General features: G+C 42.5%; 2 protein-coding genes across 2 annotated transcripts; one reads left to right on the top strand and one right to left on the bottom strand.

Annotated features, from left to right (window-relative positions):
* Positions 1–9,237: 9,237 nt before the first annotated feature.
* On the top strand, positions 9,238–15,908 carry ctr9 (CTR9 homolog, Paf1/RNA polymerase II complex component). The gene is made up of 23 exons (XM_079283855.1): positions 9,238–9,375; positions 10,130–10,228; positions 10,348–10,587; positions 10,675–10,792; positions 10,884–10,973; positions 11,060–11,316; positions 11,423–11,530; positions 11,615–11,851; positions 11,954–12,172; positions 12,368–12,551; positions 12,650–12,738; positions 12,846–13,031; positions 13,157–13,244; positions 13,328–13,476; positions 13,557–13,673; positions 13,766–13,911; positions 13,993–14,064; positions 14,186–14,321; positions 14,427–14,570; positions 14,655–14,800; positions 14,890–14,968; positions 15,063–15,175; positions 15,253–15,908. Exons 1-23 carry the CDS (start codon positions 9,331–9,333, stop codon positions 15,596–15,598), a joined length of 3,408 nt encoding a protein of 1,135 aa, XP_079139981.1. The 5' UTR covers positions 9,238–9,330; the 3' UTR covers positions 15,599–15,908.
* Positions 15,909–16,599: 691 nt separating this feature from the next.
* On the bottom strand, positions 16,600–23,603 carry LOC306792881 (eukaryotic translation initiation factor 4 gamma 2-like). The gene is made up of 19 exons (XM_079290242.1): positions 23,509–23,603; positions 22,496–22,621; positions 22,266–22,368; positions 21,807–21,935; positions 21,643–21,709; positions 21,388–21,539; positions 21,129–21,239; positions 20,866–21,048; positions 20,615–20,756; positions 20,346–20,509; positions 20,145–20,252; positions 19,888–19,998; positions 19,698–19,802; positions 19,101–19,316; positions 18,761–19,019; positions 18,436–18,640; positions 18,114–18,322; positions 17,904–18,025; positions 16,600–17,746 (listed from the first exon to the last, which is right to left on the bottom strand). The coding sequence occupies exons 6-19, from the start codon at positions 21,469–21,471 to the stop codon at positions 17,681–17,683; spliced, it is 2,085 nt and encodes a 694-aa protein (XP_079146368.1). The 5' UTR covers positions 21,472–21,539; positions 21,643–21,709; positions 21,807–21,935; positions 22,266–22,368; positions 22,496–22,621; positions 23,509–23,603; the 3' UTR covers positions 16,600–17,680.
* Between the last annotated feature and the right edge of the window lie 622 nt (positions 23,604–24,225).

Genomic DNA, 24,225 nt, shown 5'->3' with positions numbered 1-24,225 from the left:
ATCAGTGATCGTCTGCTCGGCTTGCTGGAGCTTAACTTGTGTTTCAGGGGTCTCCTGGCCTGACTGGGTGTCTTCTGTCCGGGCCTTAGCCCCCTCTACACTGCGAGCTTTCCACCAGTTCACCACAGCCACCTTCTTGGCCTCCTGGATCTGAGTCTGACTCTGTTTTTGCTCCTTCTCCCAGGCTCTCCACCGCTCCTCCACCTTCTCCCCTTTCTCCTCCCACACACACTTGTGCAGCTCCAGCTCCTGCAGCCTGAAACCACCACTGCAGTTCTATAAACATCAGCTTTACACACCGTTATGTCTGTAGTTACCAAGGGGTACTAAAACTGCACTTATCCTCGATAGAGTCTAACACACAGAAGATAGTAACTCCTATCGGTTGCGTAATGGAGACTCCAATAAATATACTGTCAAAACCGGACACCCCTTTTTATTAGCCGGAGAAAGCTTCTAAGATCAGAGGCTAACATCAACCAAATCCAGTCTGTGACCATAACAGGAGAAAGGGAGGTAAAAAAAACTCACATACACATTGACAAGCTGCTGCTTGATGCTTGCCTGTTGCTGCTGGCGGTGAGGAAAAGGCCTCTCCTGTGTTTCTACAGGAGCAGAGTCCTGCATGTGAAAGAAGACACGAGAAAAGACAGATTTATACGCATACATGTTACTGCATGTACTAATTATCATCCTCTGTTGATTCTCCCCTCACCCTCTCAGGATACTTATTGTGCAGAAGATGAGCTATTTCTGCAGACTTAATCCTGTGGATGATGCTCTGAATATCATCGCTGTGTGTGTGCAGGGACGCCAGGCTTCTGTCGTCCAGATCTCTGTGATGCTGATGCAGACGGAGAAGGCAGATGAATAACTGTCAGCATGAGGCAGAATATCAGCACCATGAAAAGATAACCTGTAGACGGCATGCGCGTCCTACCTGCTGCATATCCTGCATCTCGCTCTGCAGAGAGCGGTGGTTGGGAGGATCTCGACTGTAGAGAATCTGAGGACTGATACAGTGTCTGTCATACCTGTCAGGAACAAACAGAAGAAAAACACTCACTCACGATATATTAGAATAAAAACGTACATTCAATTAAACTTGTATTAATTGTGCAGTTCAGACACCACAGGCCTATTTCACAGATAAACTTTTGGCAGGAAAAGCGCAGGTGTAAATGATCAAATTAGTGATGGCTGAATTCTGTTTAGCTCTTTCAGCTTCAGGGTCCTGGTGTTGTGCATGTTGGCTCACCGTTATGCTGTTATGAATCACAGGGACACTTTTATTCATTACATGAATAACAACTGTGTTTTTCCTACAACAAGTCAACATGCCTGCTGTAAAAAAAAAGGAAAAAGGCCTATCGTGTTGAAATGTTCTCTAAATTATAGTGTTTACTTTTCTACAAAACTATGGAAGCTGGTACCTCCTCTGTGTTTGTAATAAAAATTAAAAGAATAACTTCATTTATGTGGCTCCTTTAAAAACAGAGTTTACAAAGTGCTTTGACAGACAAAGCAAAGCTAAAGAAAGGCAATAAAACAACAGAAAGCTCAACAGTGAGGCCCAACAAAGCAAGAAAAACGAGGTAAGAGTTAAACCCCGATAACACACTACATTAGATGAAACATAAAACCAATTGATATGATAAGAACAAACTAAGAAATGAAATAAAAAATAATAATAATCTCGTAAAATAAAATAATATCAGTAATAAAGTAAGCAGTAAAGTGACGACATCGTATAAAAGCCACATAAAAGTTGAATGCAGAATTCCATCACTACTGTTCAACTTCATGCTGCAAAGTCAAAGAAAGGAAAATGGTAAATAGTTTCAGAGAACAAAATGTAGATTGAACGGAAGTACCTCAAAAGAACTTGGTGTGAATGTTCCTGTAACCTCGCCAGCTCTGACTGCAGACCCTGCACCACCAGAACAGCGTTAATGTGGTAAATAACAGCCAAAACGTCCATCCAAACCGTTATTACATTATAAGCACATTTGAGATATAACATTCTTCAAATTGTCAGTGTTCCTGTCGTATATATTCTTATTATGAGGCTGACAAGTTTGCTCAATAGAAAGAGAATAGGGTTCGCTCATTGTTGGAATACTTCAGTCAATTCTTTGACAGGCTTGATCTTCGTGTTTGCATCACATTGCATTTGAAAAAGGTCTCTCTTCGTGATTTAACATGATGGAGAGTACCTACTCGACTCTATAGCACGAGATGTCAAATAAGATTCACTTAATTCCATATCGCCACAACTTCTTTCAAATTCAAAGTGTTTGCTTTGAGACAAAAAACGTACCTCAATCATGTTGTGGTTCTCCACATGAGAGTTCTTCATCTTATCCATCAGAATATCTTTCTACACGGAAACGTTTGAAAGTGAAGTTGAAATACAAAAAATGCTGACCGACAATTTTTTTCTGATAAAAATATCCAGAAAGACCGACCTTTGCGATTTCTCGGTCTCGCAGCGTAAACATAACCAGGGTTTCCTCGAGTTCGGCCTGTGAACATTTCGATGTTTAACTCTCAACTCATAGCGCAGAGACAGACACAAGATTGTTTTACTGATCTGTTCCTACCCTCAACTCAGCATTGACCTTCCGGAGTTTGTTGATACTATCTTCTGAACATGTCCTGTCAAAGCTGAGTTTTTCATTCTGTGTGGACACAAAGAAAAGAACGTCAACTTTAGTTTTTTTTTTTAAATCCATCATCGGCCAGATTACAAACAACAATGAGAATTCATACCGGGGGAAATCAACAAACTACCGGTACTGCTGAAATGCAGCAAAACCAAGGAGGCGATTGTTGATTTTAGAAAGCGAAGATACACACACACCCCCTGTGTACATCAATGGAGCCGAGGTGGAGTAAGTGAACAGTTTTAAGTTCCTGGGAGCATCACAAACAACTTGACATGGTCATCTCACATCTCCACTCTGGTTTAAAAAAAAGCTCAGAAACAGCCGTGTTCCTCGAGGAAAAGTCCTTGTTAACTTTTACAGATGAGCAAAAGAACCCATCCTGTCTGGAAAACATTTCAAACTGGCATGGGATGTGCACGGCTCGGGACGAAAGGGCTCTGCAACGCGTAGGGGTGGGCGATATCACTTAAAAATGTATATCGCGGTATTTCTTTGGGTTTTTGTGGTGCCGGTATTATTTCATGGTATAAGAAAATGTAAAGAGATTCTTCACTCAAAACACGATTCTACCAATTTTCACTCTATTGTCAATGTGCGGAAACATTTCTTAAGAAAGCACCAAAATGAAAAGCAAGAAGTTTCGTGAAAGGGAAGGGCGGAAGCCAGTATGTAACCACAGACAGCATACACTGTGTGGGAGTGACGCAGTTCATGCCGTGTTGCATCGCCCTTGTCCTCGCAGCAGGTGATTACAACCTCCCTGAACATCATTGGTACCCATCTACCGAGCATCAGTGATATCAGTAGGGTGAGATGCCTCAACTCATCATCTCTACTCCACCATGAACATTTTTTTATGTTTTGTTCTTTTACCCATGCAGCATAATGGGACTTGCATTTCGTTGTGCAACACTTAGTTGTAGAATGACAATAAAAGGAGCCTTGAACACACACACATTTAGACTTAGGTTTAAAACTACATTACCTTGTCTTCCAGCCTCCTGATGTGAACCTTCAGGCATTCAACCTCCTTGCTCTGATGATGATAAATGATTTGCATGTAAATAGTTGCGGTGAAAAATGAATCTAACATATAAGGTAGCTTCCCTGGGAGACTGTTAAGTGTGTGATGTACCAGTTGGTTGCAGCTGGTCTGAGTGCGGCTGGCTTTCTCCTGGGCCTCTTTGAACGCCCGACGGGTCTCCTCCAGTTCTTCTGTCAGGGACCTGGCTCTCACTGCTGACCCCTGAGCACTGCACACACCAAAGAAACATCAGAGCTTATTGTTTGATTCACCTCTGCTCTAAAAAATGAGCAAGAACAGGGATTTTGTTCTGGTTTTACCCAAATTTAAACTAATGGTCGAGTGAGGGTTGAGTCTCATTACCTGAGGTGCTGTAGTGAAGTTTGAAAGAAACTTTCACATTGCAAAGCAGACAAAGCACGTAAATTACATTTTAAGCAGTGAGGATGAGCGGGGCAAACATCAAGCCGATCCTTATTCCAACAAATATATGATCCATTTTGTCCATCTTACAATGTTAAAATCATTTTTCAACCTTATTAAGAAAGTCAGTCTTTCCATCTCATGAACCTCTTTGATCATTTCATGCCAGTTACCTACTATAGGTGGAGCGGCATGCAACTATTTACGAGGGAGTGCTTTTTATTTGCTGCTACTGTAAATATTTTCATGGGGTGTCTGTCATTTCCTGTTATTCTTTCTGGCAGATCACCCAAATAAAGGGACACGCATGTCAATGGGATCGGAAGTCCATGAATCTGCTGCATGAGTCTTCAAATATTTTCCCAAAACAGTTGTATCTTTGGGCAGATCCTAAAAATGTGGTGGTGATTTACCTCATCATCCCCACAGTTGGTCTGTAGATACAAGATGCGTTTTCAATGAAGGTGTAATGGAAAAAAGAACAAGATTGTTCCAACATAATTCAGGCCAATACACGGAACAAAAAGTAGAAAAGACAGTTTCACGCGTTTTCCCATTGTCCTATTGATGCAGCTTGTGGTAGTTAATCTATCTTTTACAATTCCCTGATAAAAGTTTTGAAATTGCTGATTAAATACCAAAAATATCCATTTAAGTTGACAATCGCTACACAACGTATTCTGCTTCCATCTTGTAAACTGAGATTCCCTTTAGCTCCCCAATTCACGCATTGACTTTTCCTGCACATTCACTGTCATGTAGCGACACTGACACCTACTGGTGATCCACTGGGACTACGGCCTAATAATGACACTGGCAATAAATAACATTTTACCTATAGGGCTGCTTTTAATGCGACGTGCGATTGGCCTATTACCGCAGCAGCTACAACAGTGCTGACAGAGCTGACAGAGCTAACAGTTTTAACTTGGGGGAACCAGAGGGTGGGCTTTACTCTTCCGGTCCCGCCACCATGGGTCGGGGGACAGCGTTGTCTGCAGAAACTGCTTTATGAGCACTGCGCAGGGGGGCTATTACTGGCTTGCCAGTGGGGTACAGACACAGCATTGTGAAGATGCATTGCTCACTAAGTCCAGTGTGTGTATCAAGCTGTTGTTCCCCAGGCTGGAGGTGTGTCTTTCTGCATTATAACCCCTTGAACTGTGGCATATGGAAGAGGTAAGACCAACAGTAAAATACAATTGCATTGTATTGCGCCATAAGAAATGATTCTGTTTAACAACCAACACACGACTTATAGTGCCGCACATACACTCTCATTCTCCTTCCATTTGGCCTCATATCCACTGTCACACCAAAGAATTGTGCAGAACGGTAATAATGCTTCAGATTAGGGCGAGACCTCCTTCCTTACTGATGATTTATGTACTAGATTTGATCCTTGGTCTCCTTATAATCCAAATAAATTGCTTGTTTGTAAATTTATTGTCTCATTTGTAAAAGTAAGTTGTTGGGAGTCTGGGTAAAATAGACATTTTTATCTCATTTCTCGGTTCAGTAGTGATGTTGACCAATTGCTAAGATCCGTCTTAAATCTTCTTGTTTACACTTGGACGATGTGTGAACCCAACTCCCAGATATTTGATTGCATTTTGAGACCAGTGAATGGGGAGTGCTTCTGTAATCATGTGGTGGAAGGCGATTAAATGTTGAAATTTGTGTTTTTTGAGTTTATTGACCGAATATGTGCCAAATAAGGGCAGGAACGCAGACATCTGGGCTACAAATATAAAGCAAAACATCATCAGCGCACAACTGTATTTTGTGTTCCCTGTTATTGAGTAGAATTCCCTGTATAGTCTTCTCTCACTGCTTGTGCCAAAGCTTCTGTGTGAAGTGCCAACAGGTTTGGTGATCTGTGTCTCCTGCACTGATTAATGTGCCTTGTGATTCGTAAGCAATCAGTTGAAGAACCTTCTAACTTTGCTGAGGGAGATCCAAAGAACAAAGAAGAAAGCAGTTAATCCCTCACCTGGCCAGCTTAGCTTGCAGCTCAGTGACCTCAAGAGTGAGCTGCAGGTTTACGTCTTCACACTGAGTCACCGTCCTCATCAGACTGCTGTTCTGCTCACTCAGCTTGCGGTGAGCGTGCTTCAGGTCGGTCACTGTGCCTAAAAGGTCTTTTCCATCACTAAAGCCACACAAACAGTTTGTGGTGAAGTAGGACAACACATTATGGGAGGTAAACACATGCAGTGATTCAAGTAGTCAAACAACTAACCAGGAACACTGGTGGCTTTCTGAGGAGGAAGCTTTGCTTTGAGAAGCTGAGGAATCCAATCCTGAAAGGAAATCAGGTTTCGTGAACCGCCAGCTGATGTGATTCCGACATTTCTCAGAAGTCTGAACAAAACAGTGACGCTTACTGTTTACAGGCACTTTAGAAGAGTCAGGCCAAGATACATGACTGCTGTCGACATTAGAGCTGAAACACACACACGGAGTCATCAAACGAAAATCCACAGCAAATGTAATTGTATTCGGGAATTCAATAACTCTAAATGCACTGGCTACCGTCCCCCCTTTCATTTTCAGGAATAATCTACCTTGTTGCTGCCTGAATAGTAGTAGTTGAAGAAGCATAGATATTTTTTACGTAAGTACAACTAGCAATAACTCAGTACGAGTATACTCCATTACAAGTAAAAGTCCTTCATTCAAATTTGTACTTATATAAAAAGTACAGAAGTACAACTAACAAAATAGCATCAACATGGCACTATTTAGATTGCTATTTTTTAAGATCATGATATGTTTTACATGGAAGTTTTCCATTGAATGATGAACCAGTTATTCAAGCTCATAAATAAATGTAGTGGAGTAAAAAGTACTGAGGTTCACAACAGACAGTTTGTCACCGTTACCTCTGCTGTCCGATGCATTTGAGAACATTTGTGGACCTTTTAAATATTTAATATCTTCCTGCTTCTGGTTTCACACTTACCAATTTTATGTTTTCATAAATTTGTTACCCTTTTTGTTTTTTATGATCCATTTGTTTGTTTTGTTCATATTTTTCTCTTTGCTTTCATAGTTTGCTCTGTGCTTCCTTTTAAAGTTTTTTATATAAGTTTTTTTATGATCATTATAACCTAAATGAATTACATCAGAATCTGAGTCACTGAGCAGTGATTTATGAGAAAAGGGATATCAAATATACACTTATCTAGCTGAAAAGATTATGACCATGGCTTTTTTATGCTCGAGATTGATGAAAATGACTTGCTGTTGTATTGGTTGATTGCATTTCACAATTATAATTTAACATAATTGTTATTAAAATGTGATGCTGCAAATGCTTTGGAATCATCTGGATTTGGAGATATTTGAGCATAGTGGAAGAATACATTCAGATGACTACCTTTAAAACAATGTCACTCTCATTAAAAAGGTGGTTGCTAAATCAAGGTTTGAAGTCCTGAATATGATGAATATCAGTCCTTCTTCAAAGTAGGCCACACGCTACATGTCATCCAGAATGACGCACAGTTGATGTGTAGTTTTGTCTCACCCGTCCTGGCTGCACTGTGCGATCCACTCCCTTATGGTGACTTGGAAAGTCTCTCTGCTCACGTGAGGGTCCTGACAGTCAGGGTCGAGTAGCCGTCGCAGGGAAGCCAGTCCGTCCTGCTCAGGACTCTGAGCCGTCATGGTCTGCAGGTACTCCATGACGGTGGAGGCCAACACCTCTCCTGAAGATGAGGGAGAGAGACAGAGGAACAATGATTCACAGATCACATGATTATTTCTGATCCGTCTTGGTCAAAACATTCTAAGCCTGTGTACCTGTGTTGGCGGTGTTACATGTATTATACATGATGTCAAGGAGTTCATGTTCAGAGAATCCACTTGTGTCTTTATCCTTCATCCCACTGCCGGCTGACTCCCACACTAAGCATGTAGAGATGGGCAAAAGTTAGAGCACATTAATGTACAGGAAGTACACATGCAAGAAAAGACAACTTACTTTTGATACTTTGATAAAATAACAAAGTAACTGCAACACTTACCATCATTGCCGTCAGACATTGTGTTTGTTTGTCCTGGAACCCTGGAGAGCAAATGTGCTGATGGACTGTCTCCTTCCTACATGACCTGATTTTTCAATTAACGTCAAATACTTTACAGATCTTTTCCTCCCATTTATTATGTCTAGGGGGCAAATACTACAAAATTGAGTCACATATTAAAACAATTCATATCTAAGATCTGAAGTGAAGTTTTCTTTGCTTGTAATAACTCCTCTTCAGATCTCACTGTTTCAAACGCTTACATGTATGCAGTGCGATCTAAGTCAGTGGGCTACCGGTACATCTTACACATTATCTTACTGTCGTCCTACAATGAGGCAGACAAATGCTGCCTTAATTTGCTTTTTTTATGTTAAATCAATGTATGTGCTAAATATACAGAGATGATAGGGTTTCATTAAATCATGTCTATAATGAGATTATAAGACACTGTTGTTAACCATCAAATATTATGTTAAAAAGAGAAAATAAAGATAGATTCTTACCTCTCAGTCCGGGAAATCTCCTCTGAAAAGAAAAACAAGATTGTATAACGTTAAATCAGGAGCTTCATTTTCATAATTGTTTTTCTAGTCTTACTCTGACTCTCTGTGATGTTTGCATAAGAAGTCTTCAAGATGCCCAAATGCTTGTTCTCGCTGCTTCACATCAAAACCAGCTGACATCCCCACAGTCCCCTCTCTACCCCCACCTCACCTCACTCCTGCTGACGTCAGCGACAGTGAATTTAAATTCACCTGTTTAACATTGTAAATACTCTTATTGCCACTGAAACTGATGGTTCTTTCAATATTGTCGAACTTGCAGCTGAGGCACATGTTCAATTTAATTAGCCAGCAAATTGTTACCGCATCCCATCAGGCTAACTGAAAACCAACTAAAATTATTCCTGAAGATGCAGAATGAATTGAATGCAATTATTGTGATTTTTAGTACTACCACTACTGTTTTAACCGCGTTTCCATCAAAGAAACACGTGTGTTCACCTCCAGGAGGAACAATTTCTGGATTTCCATCAACCTGCCCGGACACAGTTTCCGTTGCACTGGCTGTATGTTTGTTTCCTGTAGGAAGCATGAAGTAGCTACAAACAGACAACGGGTGGACATCTCGTATTATTCTTCAACACATCAAGCTCAAAGTGGACCTTTCCTCAGTCAAGATGTCTCGGGGCTCTATCGAGATCCCTTTACGGGACACGGATGAGGTAAAACTCGTCTGATATGTGCATTTGATTGTGTTTGCTTGACTTACCTTTAACGTTACGTTTCCTCGCTGTGCTACTAGCCGTTAATGCTAACGATATCGAGCATCAGCTATGGTTTTTCTTTACACCACAGCGGAGTGTTTCATGTAGAGTCATGTCAGCCTGAGATGTTTAGGTATTTGCAAGTCGACCCGGAACGTAAACGTCAGTTATGTTTGGAGTAGCGAGTACAGAAGTAACGTTTAGCTATCAAACGTTACTCACGTTACTGTCTGCAGGAATATGAGAGCGGCTTCTGATGCAAGTTAGCAGCTGGGTTACTGTGATGCTTTCTATCAATGAAGCAATCTACAATCCAACGGTTACAGTATCTGCAATCTAAGAACTTTAAATTAGTTTACACATGTTATCATATGGCTATTTAACTGCAGCAGCATCATTCACAGCAGGGATATATTCATCACAGTACAAAGTCTACATGTGTATATACATCAATGGATATTAAAAAACAGAGACAGTTGTGGCTAATCCAGTGAATTAAGTTGTTGATGCAAAAGTACATAAAGCACCGATCACCCTCAGCAGCCTAATGTACCCAGATATATTGCATTGATAGCTACCACAGTATAACTACATTGTTAAAACTCTTGATATCCTCTCACCGTGTGCATCATTTCATTGTCATTCATGTCTCAAATGATGCATGGATTAAGAGTTGTGTCAGCCTCGATGACTTGATGAATACTTGCTGCAGGTTATCGAGCTTGACTTCGACCAGCTGCCGGAGGGAGACGAGGTCATCAGTATCCTGAAGCAGGAGCACACACAGCTGCACATATGGATCGCTTTGGCGGTGAGTCGGTGGTTGCATTTTTTTTTTTTGTTATCATTACCTCGACTTGAACATAATCCAGATGTAAAAGTTCACTTCATCCCATCAGTTGTAACCGTGTGCACTCCGTCGTTTTTCAGTTGGAGTACTACAAGCAAGGCAAAACCGAGGATTTTGTCAAGCTGTTAGAAGCGGCCCGTATTGATGGAAACCTCGACTACAGAGACCACGAGAAAGACCAGATGACCTGTCTAGACACATTGGCAGCTTACTATGTCCAGCAAGCACGGAAAGAGAAAAACAAAGATGCCAAGAAAGAGCTCATCACGCAGGCCACGCTGCTCTATACAATGGCAGACAAGATCATCATGTATGATCAGGTAAGAATAAAGAATTGATGATGAGTGAAAACCGCTATTTCTCCACTAATTCTGCAAGTGAATACAACATGCTCTTGGCTCACTCAGAACCATTTGTTGGGACGAGCCTGTTTCTGCCTGCTGGAAGGAGACAAGATGGACCAGGCTGATGCTCAGTTCCACTTTGTCCTCAATCAGTCCACCAACAACATCCCTGCTTTGCTTGGCAAGATCATTATTAACAATAAAACACCAATCTTGACCTCTGTGATTGATTTACTACTACTACTAATAATCACGTGGTTGTTGTTCAACAGGTAAGGCTTGCATCTCCTTCAATAAAAAGGATTACAGAGGAGCACTGGCATACTACAAAAAGGCTCTCCGTACAAACCCCGGCTGCCCAGGTAAACACGTCACCTGTATCCTCCTCAAAACAGAACCCTGTAAGACACGCGTTGCAGATGATTCCTCATCTTGTGTCTCTTTCCAGCTGAGGTGAGGCTGGGGATGGGCCACTGTTTTGTCAAGCTCATCAAACTGGAGAAGGCTCGTTTGGCGTTTGGCCGAGCACTGGAGCTGAATGCCAAATGTGTGGGAGCGCTTGTTGGTTTGGCGGTTTTAGAGCTCAACAGCAAGGAGGCCGATTCCATCAAGAACGGAGTGCAGCTCCTGTCGCGGGCCTACACCATCGACCCCAGCAACCCCATGGTGCTCAACCACCTGGCCAACCACTTTTTCTTTAAAAAGGTAGTGACTCGTCTAGTTTACCATTGAAATACTACTAACTACTACTCAACAAGTGTCTGTCATGTAACTGTTAATCACATCTGTGTGTGTCTGTTTTTTTAATCAGGATTACAGTAAAGTGCAGCATCTGGCCCTCCACGCTTTCCACAACACAGAGGTTGAGGCCATGCAGGCTGAGAGCTGCTACCAGTTAGCTCGCTCATTTCACGTGCAGGTAAGATCCGAACCGATCCTGAGGCAAGTTACTATATTCATTTAGTTACCAATGTACATCTCTGATATCTCTCTTTCTCCTCAGGAGGACTACGACCAGGCCTTTCAGTATTACTACCAGGCCACTCAGTTTGCCTCGTCCACCTTTGTGTTGCCCTTCTTCGGCCTGGGGCAGATGTATGTCTATCGCAGGGACAGAGAGAATGCGGCACAGTGCTTCGAAAAGGTTTTAAAGGCCTACCCCAACAACTACGAAACGATGAAAATTCTGGGGTCGCTCTATGCTACATCCGACGATCAGGAAAAGAGAGACATCGCCAAAGTACGTGTCGTGTGCAGATGATTGAAATCCTATGGCTTATTGAGACGTTTACTAATCTTGTCTACGCTAGTGTCTTAACACGTCACTGTCTTTGTTCCCTAGGGCCATTTGAAGAAGGTAACGGAGCAGTACCCAGATGATGTGGAGGCGTGGATCGAGCTGGCTCAGATTCTGGAGCAGACTGACATTCAAGGGGCGCTGTCTGCATACGGCACAGCCACCCGCATCCTGCAGGAGAAGGTGCAGGCTGACGTTCCCCCCGAGATCCTCAACAACCTCGGGGCTCTTCACTTCAGACTGGGCAACCTTGGAGAGGCCAAGGTAGCTGTCAATATACAGTACAGCTTGTATAAACGTACCACCCTGAAATAGCTGCAGTCACCTGGGAAGTCATTGGATATACAGTCCATTGACATGTCTCTTTCATTGGCGGTATTTGAAGTCATTTTGTATACACAATCATGCAGTGGGCAGAACACTGTACATCAACAATGGGTCGTGTATTCTCTCCTACAGAAATACTTTCTTGCGTCTCTGGAGCGGGCCAAAGCTGAAGGAGAGCACGACGAGCATTACTACAACGCCATTTCTGTCACCACATCCTACAATCTGGCCCGCCTGTACGAGGCGATGTGTGAATTCCACGAAGCTGAGAAACTCTACAAAAACATCCTGAGAGAGCATCCCAACTATGTGGACTGTAAGCATTCAACATTATACAATTCATAAAAAAAAGACAGTGCGAAGAAGAAAAATGTTTGTACTCTGTGAAGACTCTCTTGCATTTTTGGTCAACAGGTTATCTGCGTCTCGGAGCGATGGCTCGCGACAAAGGAAATTTCTACGAAGCCTCCGATTGGTTCAAAGAGGCCCTGCAGATTAATCAGGTACTTTGTCACCTGTAGTGCGACTACAAAAACATCTGAATCCAATAAAAATCAGATGCTGTCGACCTCTCTTCAACATCATCTGATGTTTGTTCTTCTTGGTGCAGGACCACCCGGATGCCTGGTCCCTCATAGGGAACCTTCACTTGGCCAAACAGGAATGGGGACCGGGTCAAAAGAAGTTTGAGCGTATTCTGAAGCAGCCGTCCACACAAAACGACACGTACTCCATGCTGGCTCTGGGTAACGTGTGGCTGCAGACTCTGCACCAGCCCACAAGAGACCGGGAAAAGGTGCCGTTCAGTCATCGCCTCACTCATTGTGTGATGGAGCTCTTGTACTTGTTTTCTCTGAAGTTGAAGAAGTGAAGGGAAATAATAGGTCCTCAAATGTTTTTTTGTTTTTTTTGTCTTGACAGGAAAAGAGACACCAGGACCGAGCCCTGGCGATATACAAACAAGTCCTGCGAAATGACTCCAAGAACCTCTACGCTGCCAATGGCATCGGTCCGTCGACTTTTACTTATTTGACTTTTTATTAGTTCGACTTTTTACGTATGAAGTACTTCACATAAATGCCTCGTGTCCAGGTGCCGTCCTGGCCCATAAGGGCTTCTTCAGAGAGGCTCGTGACGTGTTTGCGCAGGTGAGGGAGGCCACAGCAGACATCAGTGACGTCTGGCTCAATCTGGCTCACATCTACGTCGAACAGAAGCAGTACATCAGCGCTGTGCAGATGGTAAAGGCCTCACTTGTGATGACTTCTAAAACATGATCGTCTTTTGTCCCGACAGTTGAGTATTGTATTCTGCTCTACAGTACGAGAACTGCCTGAAGAAATTTTACAAATACCAGAACACTGAGGTGCTGCTGTACCTCGCAAGGGCGCTCTTCAAATGTGGCAAACTCCAAGAGTGCAAGCAGATGCTGCTGAAGGTAATGCGAAGGGAAAACAATGACAGGCCTTTTATCTTCTGCTACAATATGAGGGGAGTCTAGCTTTGTCTTTCTGATGTGTTTCGGACAAGGCCCGTCACGTGGCGCCCAGCGACACGGTGCTCATGTTCAACGTGGCCCTGGTGCTTCAGAGACTGGCCACTCTTGTGCTGAAAGATGAGAAAAGCAACTTGAAGGCTGTGCTCAGTGCTGTCAAGGAGCTTGAACTGGCTCACAGGTACGAAGCTTGATTTCTACTTCCTCCTCCCAGTCTGACCCTCCGGCTGCCCTAATCCTGCAATTGTATCGCCTCCCACAGGTATTTCAGCTACCTCTGCAAGGCTGGAGACAAGATGAGGTTTGACCTCGCTCTGGCCGCTTCTGAGGCCAGGTCAGTCTGAATCTATGATTTTCATCACAGCTAATTATTTTTTTTTTACCTCAAATGCAGTTTAAGCTTCAGAGACAGTTTTCAAACCTAATACTTTGGTGGACGTGTTGTGGGGTTGCAGGCAGTGCTCTGACCTGTTGAGTCAGGCTCAGTACCACGTGGCGAGAGCCAGAAAGCAGGACGAGGAGGAGAAGGAGCTTCGGGCCAAACAAGAGCAGGAGAGGGACATGCTGCGTCAACAGATGAAGAAAGAACAGGTACTAATGGAAGCTGTTTGGTAGTTACTGATCATGACTAGCTGTCTACGTTTTGAGCTACACTTCTTATTAATCGGTTGGCTTGTCACCCTCAAACCTTGTTAGACGGATAAGCGGAACAAAGTGGTGGAGGAACAGAAGAAGCTCCTGGAGCAGAGAGCTTTGTACGTGGAGAAGACCAAGGGCCTGCTCAGCTTCGCAGAGGGGTCGAAGGAAATGTCCAAAGAAAAGAGGAAGAGCGGTGGACGCGTGAGTGTCTGATAACAAACGCATCAGCAGACCAACTTGCACAGAATGCAGTGTAGATAACACACTTCTTTTGTAATCTTTAAGCGTAAGAAAGGAGACATGGATGAGTTTGTCAACGACGACTCTGCTGAGGACCTGCCAATGAAGAGGAGGAAGAAGAGAAAGGGCGGCAGTGGCAGCGAACAGGATGAGGGTGTGGACGGAGATAAGTCCCGCAGGAAGAGGAGGAAGTGAGTCTGTTACCGACGTTTATTTATTCATTCGGAGGGCTGAACGAGGCACATAAGATACTCGGAGCCAATTTTGTCTTGCATTACAGACCTGCCAGTGATGGCGAGGAAGGAGGATCACGACCCAAGAAGCAGCGTAGACCTAAAGAACGCAGGAGGATTGATAAGGTCCTTTTGAGTTTTCTTTGTCCTGTTCTTTTGTTATTGAAATTCTTTTTGGCCTGGTTTTCTATAAATGGTGACATCTTTTCATCACTTTTAGTCACAGGCTGAGCGTCTGCCACCGTCTTTCAAAGGAAAGATCAAGTCTAAGGCTATCATCTCCTCTTCTGAGTCCTCTTCAGATGAGGATGGCCTGAAAATAGCCGAAGACAAGTAAGAGCATTGAAGTTTAAATGAGGCTTGACACTTATTACATCAGAAAATTGACGAGTGCACTGTCTCCCATACAGACAACAAAGAGACAGCGGTTCAGGATCTGATGAGGGCGGCCACAGGAAGCGGATTGCGTCCGACAGTGAGGCGGGCAGCCCTCGGCGCTCTGCAGGCTCAGACAACGATGACTCTGGCAGCGACCGTCCAGTGAAGAGGGTGCAGCGGCAGTCTGACTCGGAGCAGTCGGACAACGAGAGCAAGAGGAGTCGGTCCGGATCAGATGACGAGTCCCGGCCTGGTTCGCCCGCCGCAGCATCGGACCGGGGATCAGATAGGGGATCTGAAGCGGGATCAGACGTGGGCTCCCCGCGCCGCTCTGACAACGGCTCTGAACAAGGAGCTTCCAACAACGATAGCGATTAATTCTTCCTCAGACTATTCCCATGTAATGCTGAGAAAACACTCTACATCTGCATTTTTTATTTTGTATTAAAGCAGGGATTTCTGTCTGTGCGATATCTGGGAATTAGCCTAAATGTTTTTTTTTGTTGGCCCAGTATTCTTGTGCATTACTGGAAATGTCTTTTAAGATTGTTTTTTGTTAAAGACAGATGAAATGGTTTGAAGTAAGCTAAAGGTTCAAACATCTATTTTCTATCAAAGCTGGTCAGATGAGACACTGACCCTAAATGGGAAGATGCTTCAACACTGTCAAATAAAAAATGAAAACAGTTATGAATTGTTTTTCTGTATCAGACCAAATAGAAAGTGACATTCCACTAATGAATCAGTACTTTGATAGCAAAAAACTGAGTACTGGTAAGCTGGAGTTGAAATTCCGTAAAATGTGTTAATGCAACCAGTCAAGGTTTTGGCGACAACTGAAAAGTCTTCCTCCAAACAACTTTAAAATGAGTTGTTAATCACTGAACCAGTTATGCAGTGACAATCTCAAGAGGTGAAAAAGCACCAAAACCCAGTCTCCCCCAGGGGAACTATTTTAAATGCGAATAGTTCTCATTGAACCCAGTTACTATATGGCTTATTAGCTTTGCAGTAACAGTGGCGGTTAGTTGTGGCCCATCTTCTATTTGCAATTAATATGCAACTCATTACTTCAGGGCTCTTTGGAGCAACTGCACTTGGGACTGGAAGTACACTGGCTGTGGTCAGTGTGATGAATTGCTAAAATGTGATGTGTAATCCAACCACTTATTCTATTCAGGCTAACTGACCATCAACCCTAGTGTGTTTGACTGGTAGGAGGCCTAATGAACACGCCAATATTGAGCGATGTCCCAACAGCAGATTTGAACCAGGGTAACTAATCATTTGTTCCAAATGGTTGAAATTAAACATCTTAGCACACAAAATGTAACCTCAAGTTAGAGAGAAGGGGAAAATAAGTCTTCAGGACAATGACATGAACTGTTAAACTTTATTCAAGGTTGATCTGTAGTTGTACACTGAACTTCTTTCACTTACCGTGACACCACAAGAGAAGGAAAAAGTGTGCACCTACAGGACATTCTTTGTAATTTCATGAAGATTAAAAAGACCATTTAAAAACTCGACAAATATGGCAAACAGACGTAAAATTTCCACACATGGTGGTGAACAACTGTTGCACAGGAAACTAAGCTTTGGCTGTCTCAATGATAAAACCGAGACATTCAAGTATAGTCCGAGATACATAAGAGGTATATCCATATGAATTGATAAATTAAAAGGCCACACAGACTCATTCCTAACAGCACAAAAGATTTGTACAGAAAAAGCTCTTGATTCATTTTAACTAAATGTGGGTAACTGAAATCACACTGTGCAACTCAAAAAAGCCCGTTGTCCAAATCTAGTCTGTTATGAATTTGTAGGGAAAAAAAAAAAAAAAAAAAAAAAAGGGTTCGCTTTCAAGCACACACACACAACCATTATATTATGGCAGCCCAAAACCGCAACTCAGGATGGTTTCTACCAATCAAGGAAATTGTATCGTACTATTGCAACGACTCATGATGTTAAGCAACGGTCATCTAAAAACTGATTCAACAAATGCAGATACACCAATGAGTCGTCTCTTTGCACTATGTTAGAGATTCTCTTTTTGTAAACAGTTTTTAAGTAAATAGTTATGGCAGCACTTGGTGACGCCTACCAGATGTGAAAGGTGATACAATGGGTCAGGTGTTGGTGCTGGTAGTTTCCTGGAAAATACTGCCTACTGTTAAAGAAAAGAAAACATAATCCAAGATTGAAATTTATAAAACCTCGGCATCAACTTAGACAAGAGGAAAGGAAAGCATAAATACAATATGAATATAATGGTGGCGATGCTGGCTTGATCTGGCAAAACATTTCATAGTGGAATGAATTGTAACAGTGGTTGGAAAATATTCATTAACAAGGAGCGGGGAAGGAGTTCGGGTCGAGACTGGGAAGGGCGAATGGAGACAAGTAAAAAAAGTATTCATTGCATCCTGATAACACATGGCTTTGGCCTGTTCCTCAGTAATCTTCATCCTCAGACTCTTCTTCTTCAGCAGTCTCCAGCCAGGTCAGCCACTGGTTCACCTGCACAATAAACACAGTAGCTCCATTAGACACAGCATTACCCTAGGTGTGAGCCTTATTGGGACATTTACATGGAACCTGGTTAATCATTTTCCTGTGTAAGTCAACATAATAGTCAAGTTTCTGATCATCTGTAACTCGACAGCAAAGTACATACCTGAAATAATGCTTTTCCTTTCCCTGGGTATTCTTGGGTGACATCTTCTTTCCATGAAAGGAAGGCTTCTTCTTCGATTATTTCCATGTCATAAAAGTTAACAAAGTAGCGCAGCAACATACCTGGCAGAGGAGAGGAATCATTAAGAGTCACGCCCAAGTCAGACTTATTGAACTTTGCTGCAGAGTTTGTAAACTGAAGTGTAAATACCTTTGGGGAAACACTTTGTATTGCAGTGAACCTGCAGGGCATACAGCGCACCGACTTGCAGCTCAATGTGATCGTGTAGGAACTTCTGCATCACTGGCTTGAAAGCCAGCAGCTGCTGTTTCTCCTCATCCTGCTGCTCCTTACTGGGTGCTGAAAGCTGCTCTTCGTCATCGTCAGGGTTGATCTCATATGCAATGTACTGCAAGAAGCTGGCAGACGAGACAAATAGATGGTTAACTTTAAGAGCAACTTAACAATCAAATCAATGGCTGATCAAACCGGTAGTTTGAGCAGCAGAGTTGGGCATTGTGCACTGCTGTACCTGGTCATGAGGATGTTGACAAAGCCTTTGTCGGTGTGGAGTTTAGGAGAGATGTTGTCTTTGATCCACTTGTAGATAGACTGTGGGGAGGGATCTACTTTGATCTGCTTCAGCAGCTCTTTCTCCAGTTTCATCAGTGGAAACAAAAAGCTGAGGCCTTTACCATCCAGAATCTCAAGCATTCGGTCCTTGTTTTGGTCAATTTCTATGGAAGCATAAAAAAAAATAAAAAAATACATCACTAATAGCAAGAGACTTAAAAATTAAACGAACATCGGTTTCCTTTATACTGAATCATTGAGAGACTAACTAAGTTTGGACATACCAGGTAGCATCTTCTGCATGTTGACCTTGCTCAGCTGAAACATGTCAGCCAGCCACTCACGGTCCTTCAGTTTGACCATCTGCTGCAGGCAGAGCAAGAATAGTGGGAAATGCGCACCATTCTCCAGCGGGTGGGCCAGATCTGCGATGCTGACTAGGTCAGTGATGATGGCGCGTGCAGCAAACTGAGCCAGGTAGGACTTTACCAGTGGTACTTCTTCCTCGATCTTAGGACACTGGTCCAGAACACTCAAAAAGGCCTATAAAATAAAAGTAGTTAGAGCCGAGTAACTGATATTCAGAGAGTAAAAACACGAGTTTCATATATCCTGACTACTAACCTGCATTAGATTTTCACCCGTAGCAAGACTCTCTGTGCAGAGAGCAAGGACCAGGGTGCTGGCATGCTCCTTATCTTCATCTGAACGATCAAGTGAATAGACTACGATCATGTTCAGCATCTCAGACAAAAAGTGCTTTGGAGCCTTCATCTCCCTCACAGCATTCACTGCCTCATCGATGTTCTTGTTGTTCAGGTAATCTGCCACCAGCGTCTCCTGAAAAGGAAAGGACGGTAGGGTTGTGAGATAGGACTATTCGATTGTGATGGATTTAAATGACTCTCGTCTGCCATTACAGAGAGTGCGTTAGTATCGGAGGAGACAGGCGAAGCGAAGACTAAGTCGTCAGTACCAGCTACAAACACACTAACGTGTTGTTTGGTTACCTTGCAGGGCTATTTCTTTTTTTAATGGAAAAATCAGTTTGGTTGTACTTTTCTGTAATTTGCAAAATATTCTTTAAAACTAACAAAAATGTTCCTGCCAGATAAAATTTTTTATTTAACATATTTGCCATATGTTCCACCCCAAAGGACTGAGATACATTATGCCAGACAGTATATTTTGCATGAATAAAGCACAGAGAGTTTAACTTACGGTCATTTTGCGCAACTCTTCCTTTGTAGGAGGAGCCTTTTTGGTAGACTTTGCAGGTTTTTCCTGAATTGGAGGAGGATTGATTTTCAGGCCAAGCTGTGGAGACTAAACAAATGAATCCAAATGAATGCATGTTCTCTGGAACCTGTGATTACCATCTCTGTTCAACACATGAGATTTGAAATGTTACCTGTCCGAGTATGGAACCTTGGGCACTTGAAGGAATCATGGTCATCTGTGGCTGCAGTTTAGGGATTTGTTTTTTACTTAAGATGAAGGACTGCGCTGGCCTCAGACTTATCTAGAGGGGTGAAGACAACGAGCGTCACAATATCACAGTAAATCAATCCAGCCGACACATTAGGATCCATATAAATGGCACCCCGACTACTGGGTGCCACTTGAACTTCAAAACAAATCAAACATAATCTCAGTTTATCAATGTACCTCATCAGCATTGACCTTCCCCTTCTTGACGAATCGTGGAGCCATATCCTTAGACTGAATCTGCACAGCGTGAGTCGGTTTGTGGTTGAAAACTGGTGAACCCTGACCCTTTAAAAAGAGATTTCACAGTGTGGTATGATGACTCCCTCCCCAAATACTCGAATATAAAGTACTGAAAAATTGCAGTGTCGATGCATGTACCTGGTTTGGTTTTATATACGGTTTGCTTCCCCCTTCAAATTGAGGCTGGTGTGAACCGTTGCCGTTTCCAATGTGGCCGTTGTAGAGCGGGTTTGTGCGATGACGTCCCATGGTAGGGGAGTAGTGGTCCTGAATGACTCCTGGACCTGTACCAATGCCACTTCCTACACAAAACATGACAGCAAACATTAAAACATGTCCAAAAAGCATCAAGACTTATTGACGGACCAACGCTCTTATCTCCCGAGGGAACAAAAGCTGCGACATACCAGGCATTTGGCCAAACATATCAGCCAGCCCACCAAGAGTTTCTCTGTCAAACTTTATCCTAGTTGGCAGAAAGGAGGAGTTTTCCATGAAGAATTCGTTCCGCATGCCATCGTTTGAAGGTGGAAAGAAACAACCTAAATCCTGCAAAGCACAGATGGAATCCAGTCACAATCTGAGGATGGTGGGAAACTATGAGTACTAGATCGGTAATCCCATTGTCCACGATAAACGGAGACAGTTTATAGCTAACCTTTACTGCATCCTGACGAACTTGGTTGATCGTCTTTGGTCCATTGTCACTATACGCTTTGCGAGCAGCCCAGTGGTTTGCTCGCTGCTCCACGGTATTCTGAAGCAGGAAACGAATCCTAGCCGGCAGTTCCTTGCTGTTTGTTAAGCATTGCATGCGGCTAAAGTACTGATCCATCAAGGACTGAAAGGAGAAGGGATTTGTTATATAAGGAATCTGACATTTTAAGACAAGACTATATGTTTGTTATTTTAGATACTCACCCTAGCCTTCTCATGATCAAGTTTAGGTCCCACTGTTCTCATTATCTGACAGAGGCATTCCAAATCTTCACCCATGTCCTTAAGTTGGACTCTTTTCTTCTTCTCCAAAAGCTTTAAAAGAAAGAACACTCAATACAAAGAACTCATTTCTTCACCATCTTGGTGGTTCGAAGTCACATCAGTTTTGGATTATACAAGTTATGACAAATAAGGTTTGAGATTACACCAAACCATTTAAAAGTAACGCAACAGAACTTACTGTTTTGATGCACTTATGGAGGATAGATTCATGGATAAGGTTGAGTTTGCCAAGTTCACTGATGAATTTGATGTTGCCCAGCATCTTGAGCTTTGCAATGCCACGCTGCTCCTCCTCTTCCGAAGTGAGTGGATCGTCATGTTTGTCAAAGTCTACAGGGTGGGGGAGGTACGACAGTTGAATACAAGGAACAATTCAAGAAAGACCTGCATATTTAGTAACCGGCCATGTGTATCAATTGTTACCATCACTTACGTTCAACATTTCTGGTGCGGTTCTCAAATTCATCTTGAAGCTTGGAAATCAGAAGCCTTCTGAAGGTCTGTAAACCAGAAATTGTTCAAAATCCAGACCGCGCCATAGAGTACTAAAGCAGCTAACTATATTCCTGGGAAAATCCCATCGTTACAAAAACTTACAGTATTCTGCTTATTTGTTGCTTGATTTTCAGTTGGGTCTTCAAAGTTTGGTGCATCCTCTGCCAAGCGTAGACATAGTTGAGCGTATAACTGGCTGTACTTTGGCTCTTCAAGGGCTTTGTCAACAATCTGAAATTAAAATATGAAATTAACCAGCTGAAACACAATCCAAAACAACATTACTTATATAAAGATGCTGTAGCAGACCACGGCTGCAGTCGCATAGTCAATTCAATACCAAATCTGGGTTACAAATGTATAAACTACAAAATTGCTACACCAATGTATAAACTCAAGTGAGCATTGGAAAGTCCCATTAAACTTTTAAAATATTGTTTATTTCAGAATTATGACTCGAACAACGTGACACACTGCCTCTCAAAGTACTTATTACAGGTTAGGTGAACATTTTAATGCGTTATAGGAACAATACACAAGTACAACTAAAATAATACCCACCAACAAGATGGTTCCTTTTAAGACATGTTTTGACTCCACACCCACATTGAGGAGCTCCAGGCATAGTTTGTCAAACTTCTCTGGGGTCAGCTTATTAAGTATGCTAAAAAAGATAGACATGAGTTGAAAAGACTTCACAAGAGGTATTAAGGTCCAAGCTTACAACTGAAATACTCCAAGAATACAATATTTGTACCTGGAGTAAATGTAGAGTTAAATCAGAAACTTACCCTCTCACTTTCCTAAAGATTGCATCATTTTGCCCTTTCTCGTGGGAGGAGTTGGCATCTCGTCTAGTGCTTCGAGAAGGTAACCATCTCTGAACGCCAGAACCTGGGGCTTTCCCCAGGAACCCGCTGCAACGGACACAAAACAAAGTCAATACAGAACCCAGACAAACTAGACCTTTTACCACAGGTATCTAGCCACGATACAGTGTGGCTGACACCAAGGTCTGAAAGCAATGCCACTGAAATGTGATTCAAGATACAGATAAACTACTCTATGGTTTATGTTTAAATACTATGCTGCCCATTTTCAACCGGCTTTGCATCGTTTCAGTGTGTGGTACGTGCACATTAATGACGTTTGGCTGCGTTACCCAAGCTCATGTCACAAAATGCATCATTTTGCAGTACACATCAACTTTTGTTGGTGGGAGCGCATGGGCTGTGCCGGTGACACGGAGGGATGGTAAAAATTGTTCATACTGCAACAATACAAAGCCAGTTGAAATATATGCAAAGTTTCCCTATAAGTCAATAGAACAAAATAAAAAAAATAAAATATTGACAATACCAAATCATTGAGTGGTAGACTGTCAAAGTAAACTTGTAGAATATGCAAGTTATCCTCATAACTGGAAACCATGAGTGGTGTAGAGCCACATACTAATATATGCAGTGGCTAAAGAAGGCACTTAGAGACATCCCTATTCCCCATACGTGTACAATAAATATGATAGAGTGTAATTCCAGCCTGTAGGAGATAGATATGGATTTTATATGTAATAAAGATCAATGACTAGGTGTTCCATGAGAAAGGAAACTTTGGAAAATCACCTGTTGCCGACAGTCTTGGGATAGTGCTGAGGTGCACCCCCACCTCCTCCCCCTACACTGCGATAACAAAAACAAAAGGAAAAGGTTTTAACTTAACATAAGATGTGAGCCTAATCCTTTATTTAAGCTGTTTTGGGGTTCAGCAGTATAAATAGGCCGTGTAATGGGGTAATGTTAAATACCTGAAACGAGAAGGACCCCCTGATGCAACGACACTCTCCACTTTGGCGGCTTGACAAAGAATATCTGAAAAGAATAATGTTCCGGGGAAGGAAAGGAAAGAGCGACCTGGAAGTAGAGACGGATACAACGGAATACATTAGCTCAAAGCTAACGGGAGTAAAACGCAAAACACACACGTTTGAGGGTCACCAAGCACATTAAAGTCACGCGTTAATGATATGCGTCGTTTTTATTAAGAGTTTAGTGGATTTCAGGCTCATCTTCGTCCGTATAAGTAAATGTGAAACTGGAGCTGTAACGTTACCATCTTAATTTAGCAACAGTGTAGCTAAATTATGCTAGAACACTACGTTGGCGTAGTTTTCTGCGCCTCCTAACCATAATCCACCATGACCAAAATTACCCAGGTTTACCTTATGACCTAAATCACCCAGGTTTAATTTATATAACCAAATTACCCAGGTTTAATTTATATAACCTAAATTGCCCGAGTTTACCTTATGCAACCTAACCCGTAATGACCGATGGCACCGCTACAGGAAGAGGGGAAACTAGGATAGCACGTGCCTCGTTGGAATTATTTATGTCAATTAACGTTAGGTTAATTTTTAATCTGGTCAATTTAACCAAATTGTTAAATAAAATGGCAAAACCAGTATCAGTGAGTTATCAGTAAGCTGCCAACATTACGTGGCTCATCCTCTTATCCCATACTT

The sequence above is a fragment of the Melanostigma gelatinosum genome, assembly GCF_949748355.1.
Source record: "Melanostigma gelatinosum genome assembly, chromosome: 2".
NCBI lineage: Eukaryota > Metazoa > Chordata > Actinopteri > Perciformes > Zoarcidae > Melanostigma > Melanostigma gelatinosum.
This window is presented reverse-complemented; position numbering and strand designations above follow the sequence as displayed.

What these genes read in the sequence shown, in the direction of transcription:
- ctr9 (XM_079283855.1), top strand. Translation starts at nt 9,331, where the DNA reads ATGTCTCGGGGCTCTATCGAGATCCCTTTACGGGACACGGATGAG. An exon ending in AGGCCCTGCAGATTAATCAG is followed by an intron (nt 12,739 to 12,845) that starts GTACTTTGTCAC and finishes TTCTTGGTGCAG; the next exon opens with GACCACCCGGATGCCTGGTC. An exon ending in ACATCAGCGCTGTGCAGATG is followed by an intron (nt 13,477 to 13,556) that starts GTAAAGGCCTCA and finishes TCTGCTCTACAG; the next exon opens with TACGAGAACTGCCTGAAGAA.
- LOC306792881 (XM_079290242.1), bottom strand. Translation starts at nt 21,471, where the DNA reads ATGCTGGGCAACATCAAATTCATCAGTGAACTTGGCAAACTCAACCTT. An exon ending in CGTATATAAAACCAAACCAG is followed by an intron (nt 20,253 to 20,345) that starts GTACATGCATCG and finishes CTCTTTTTAAAG; the next exon opens with GGTCAGGGTTCACCAGTTTT. An exon ending in GTCAACATCCTCATGACCAG is followed by an intron (nt 18,323 to 18,435) that starts GTACAGCAGTGC and finishes CTCGTCTGCCAG; the next exon opens with CTTCTTGCAGTACATTGCAT.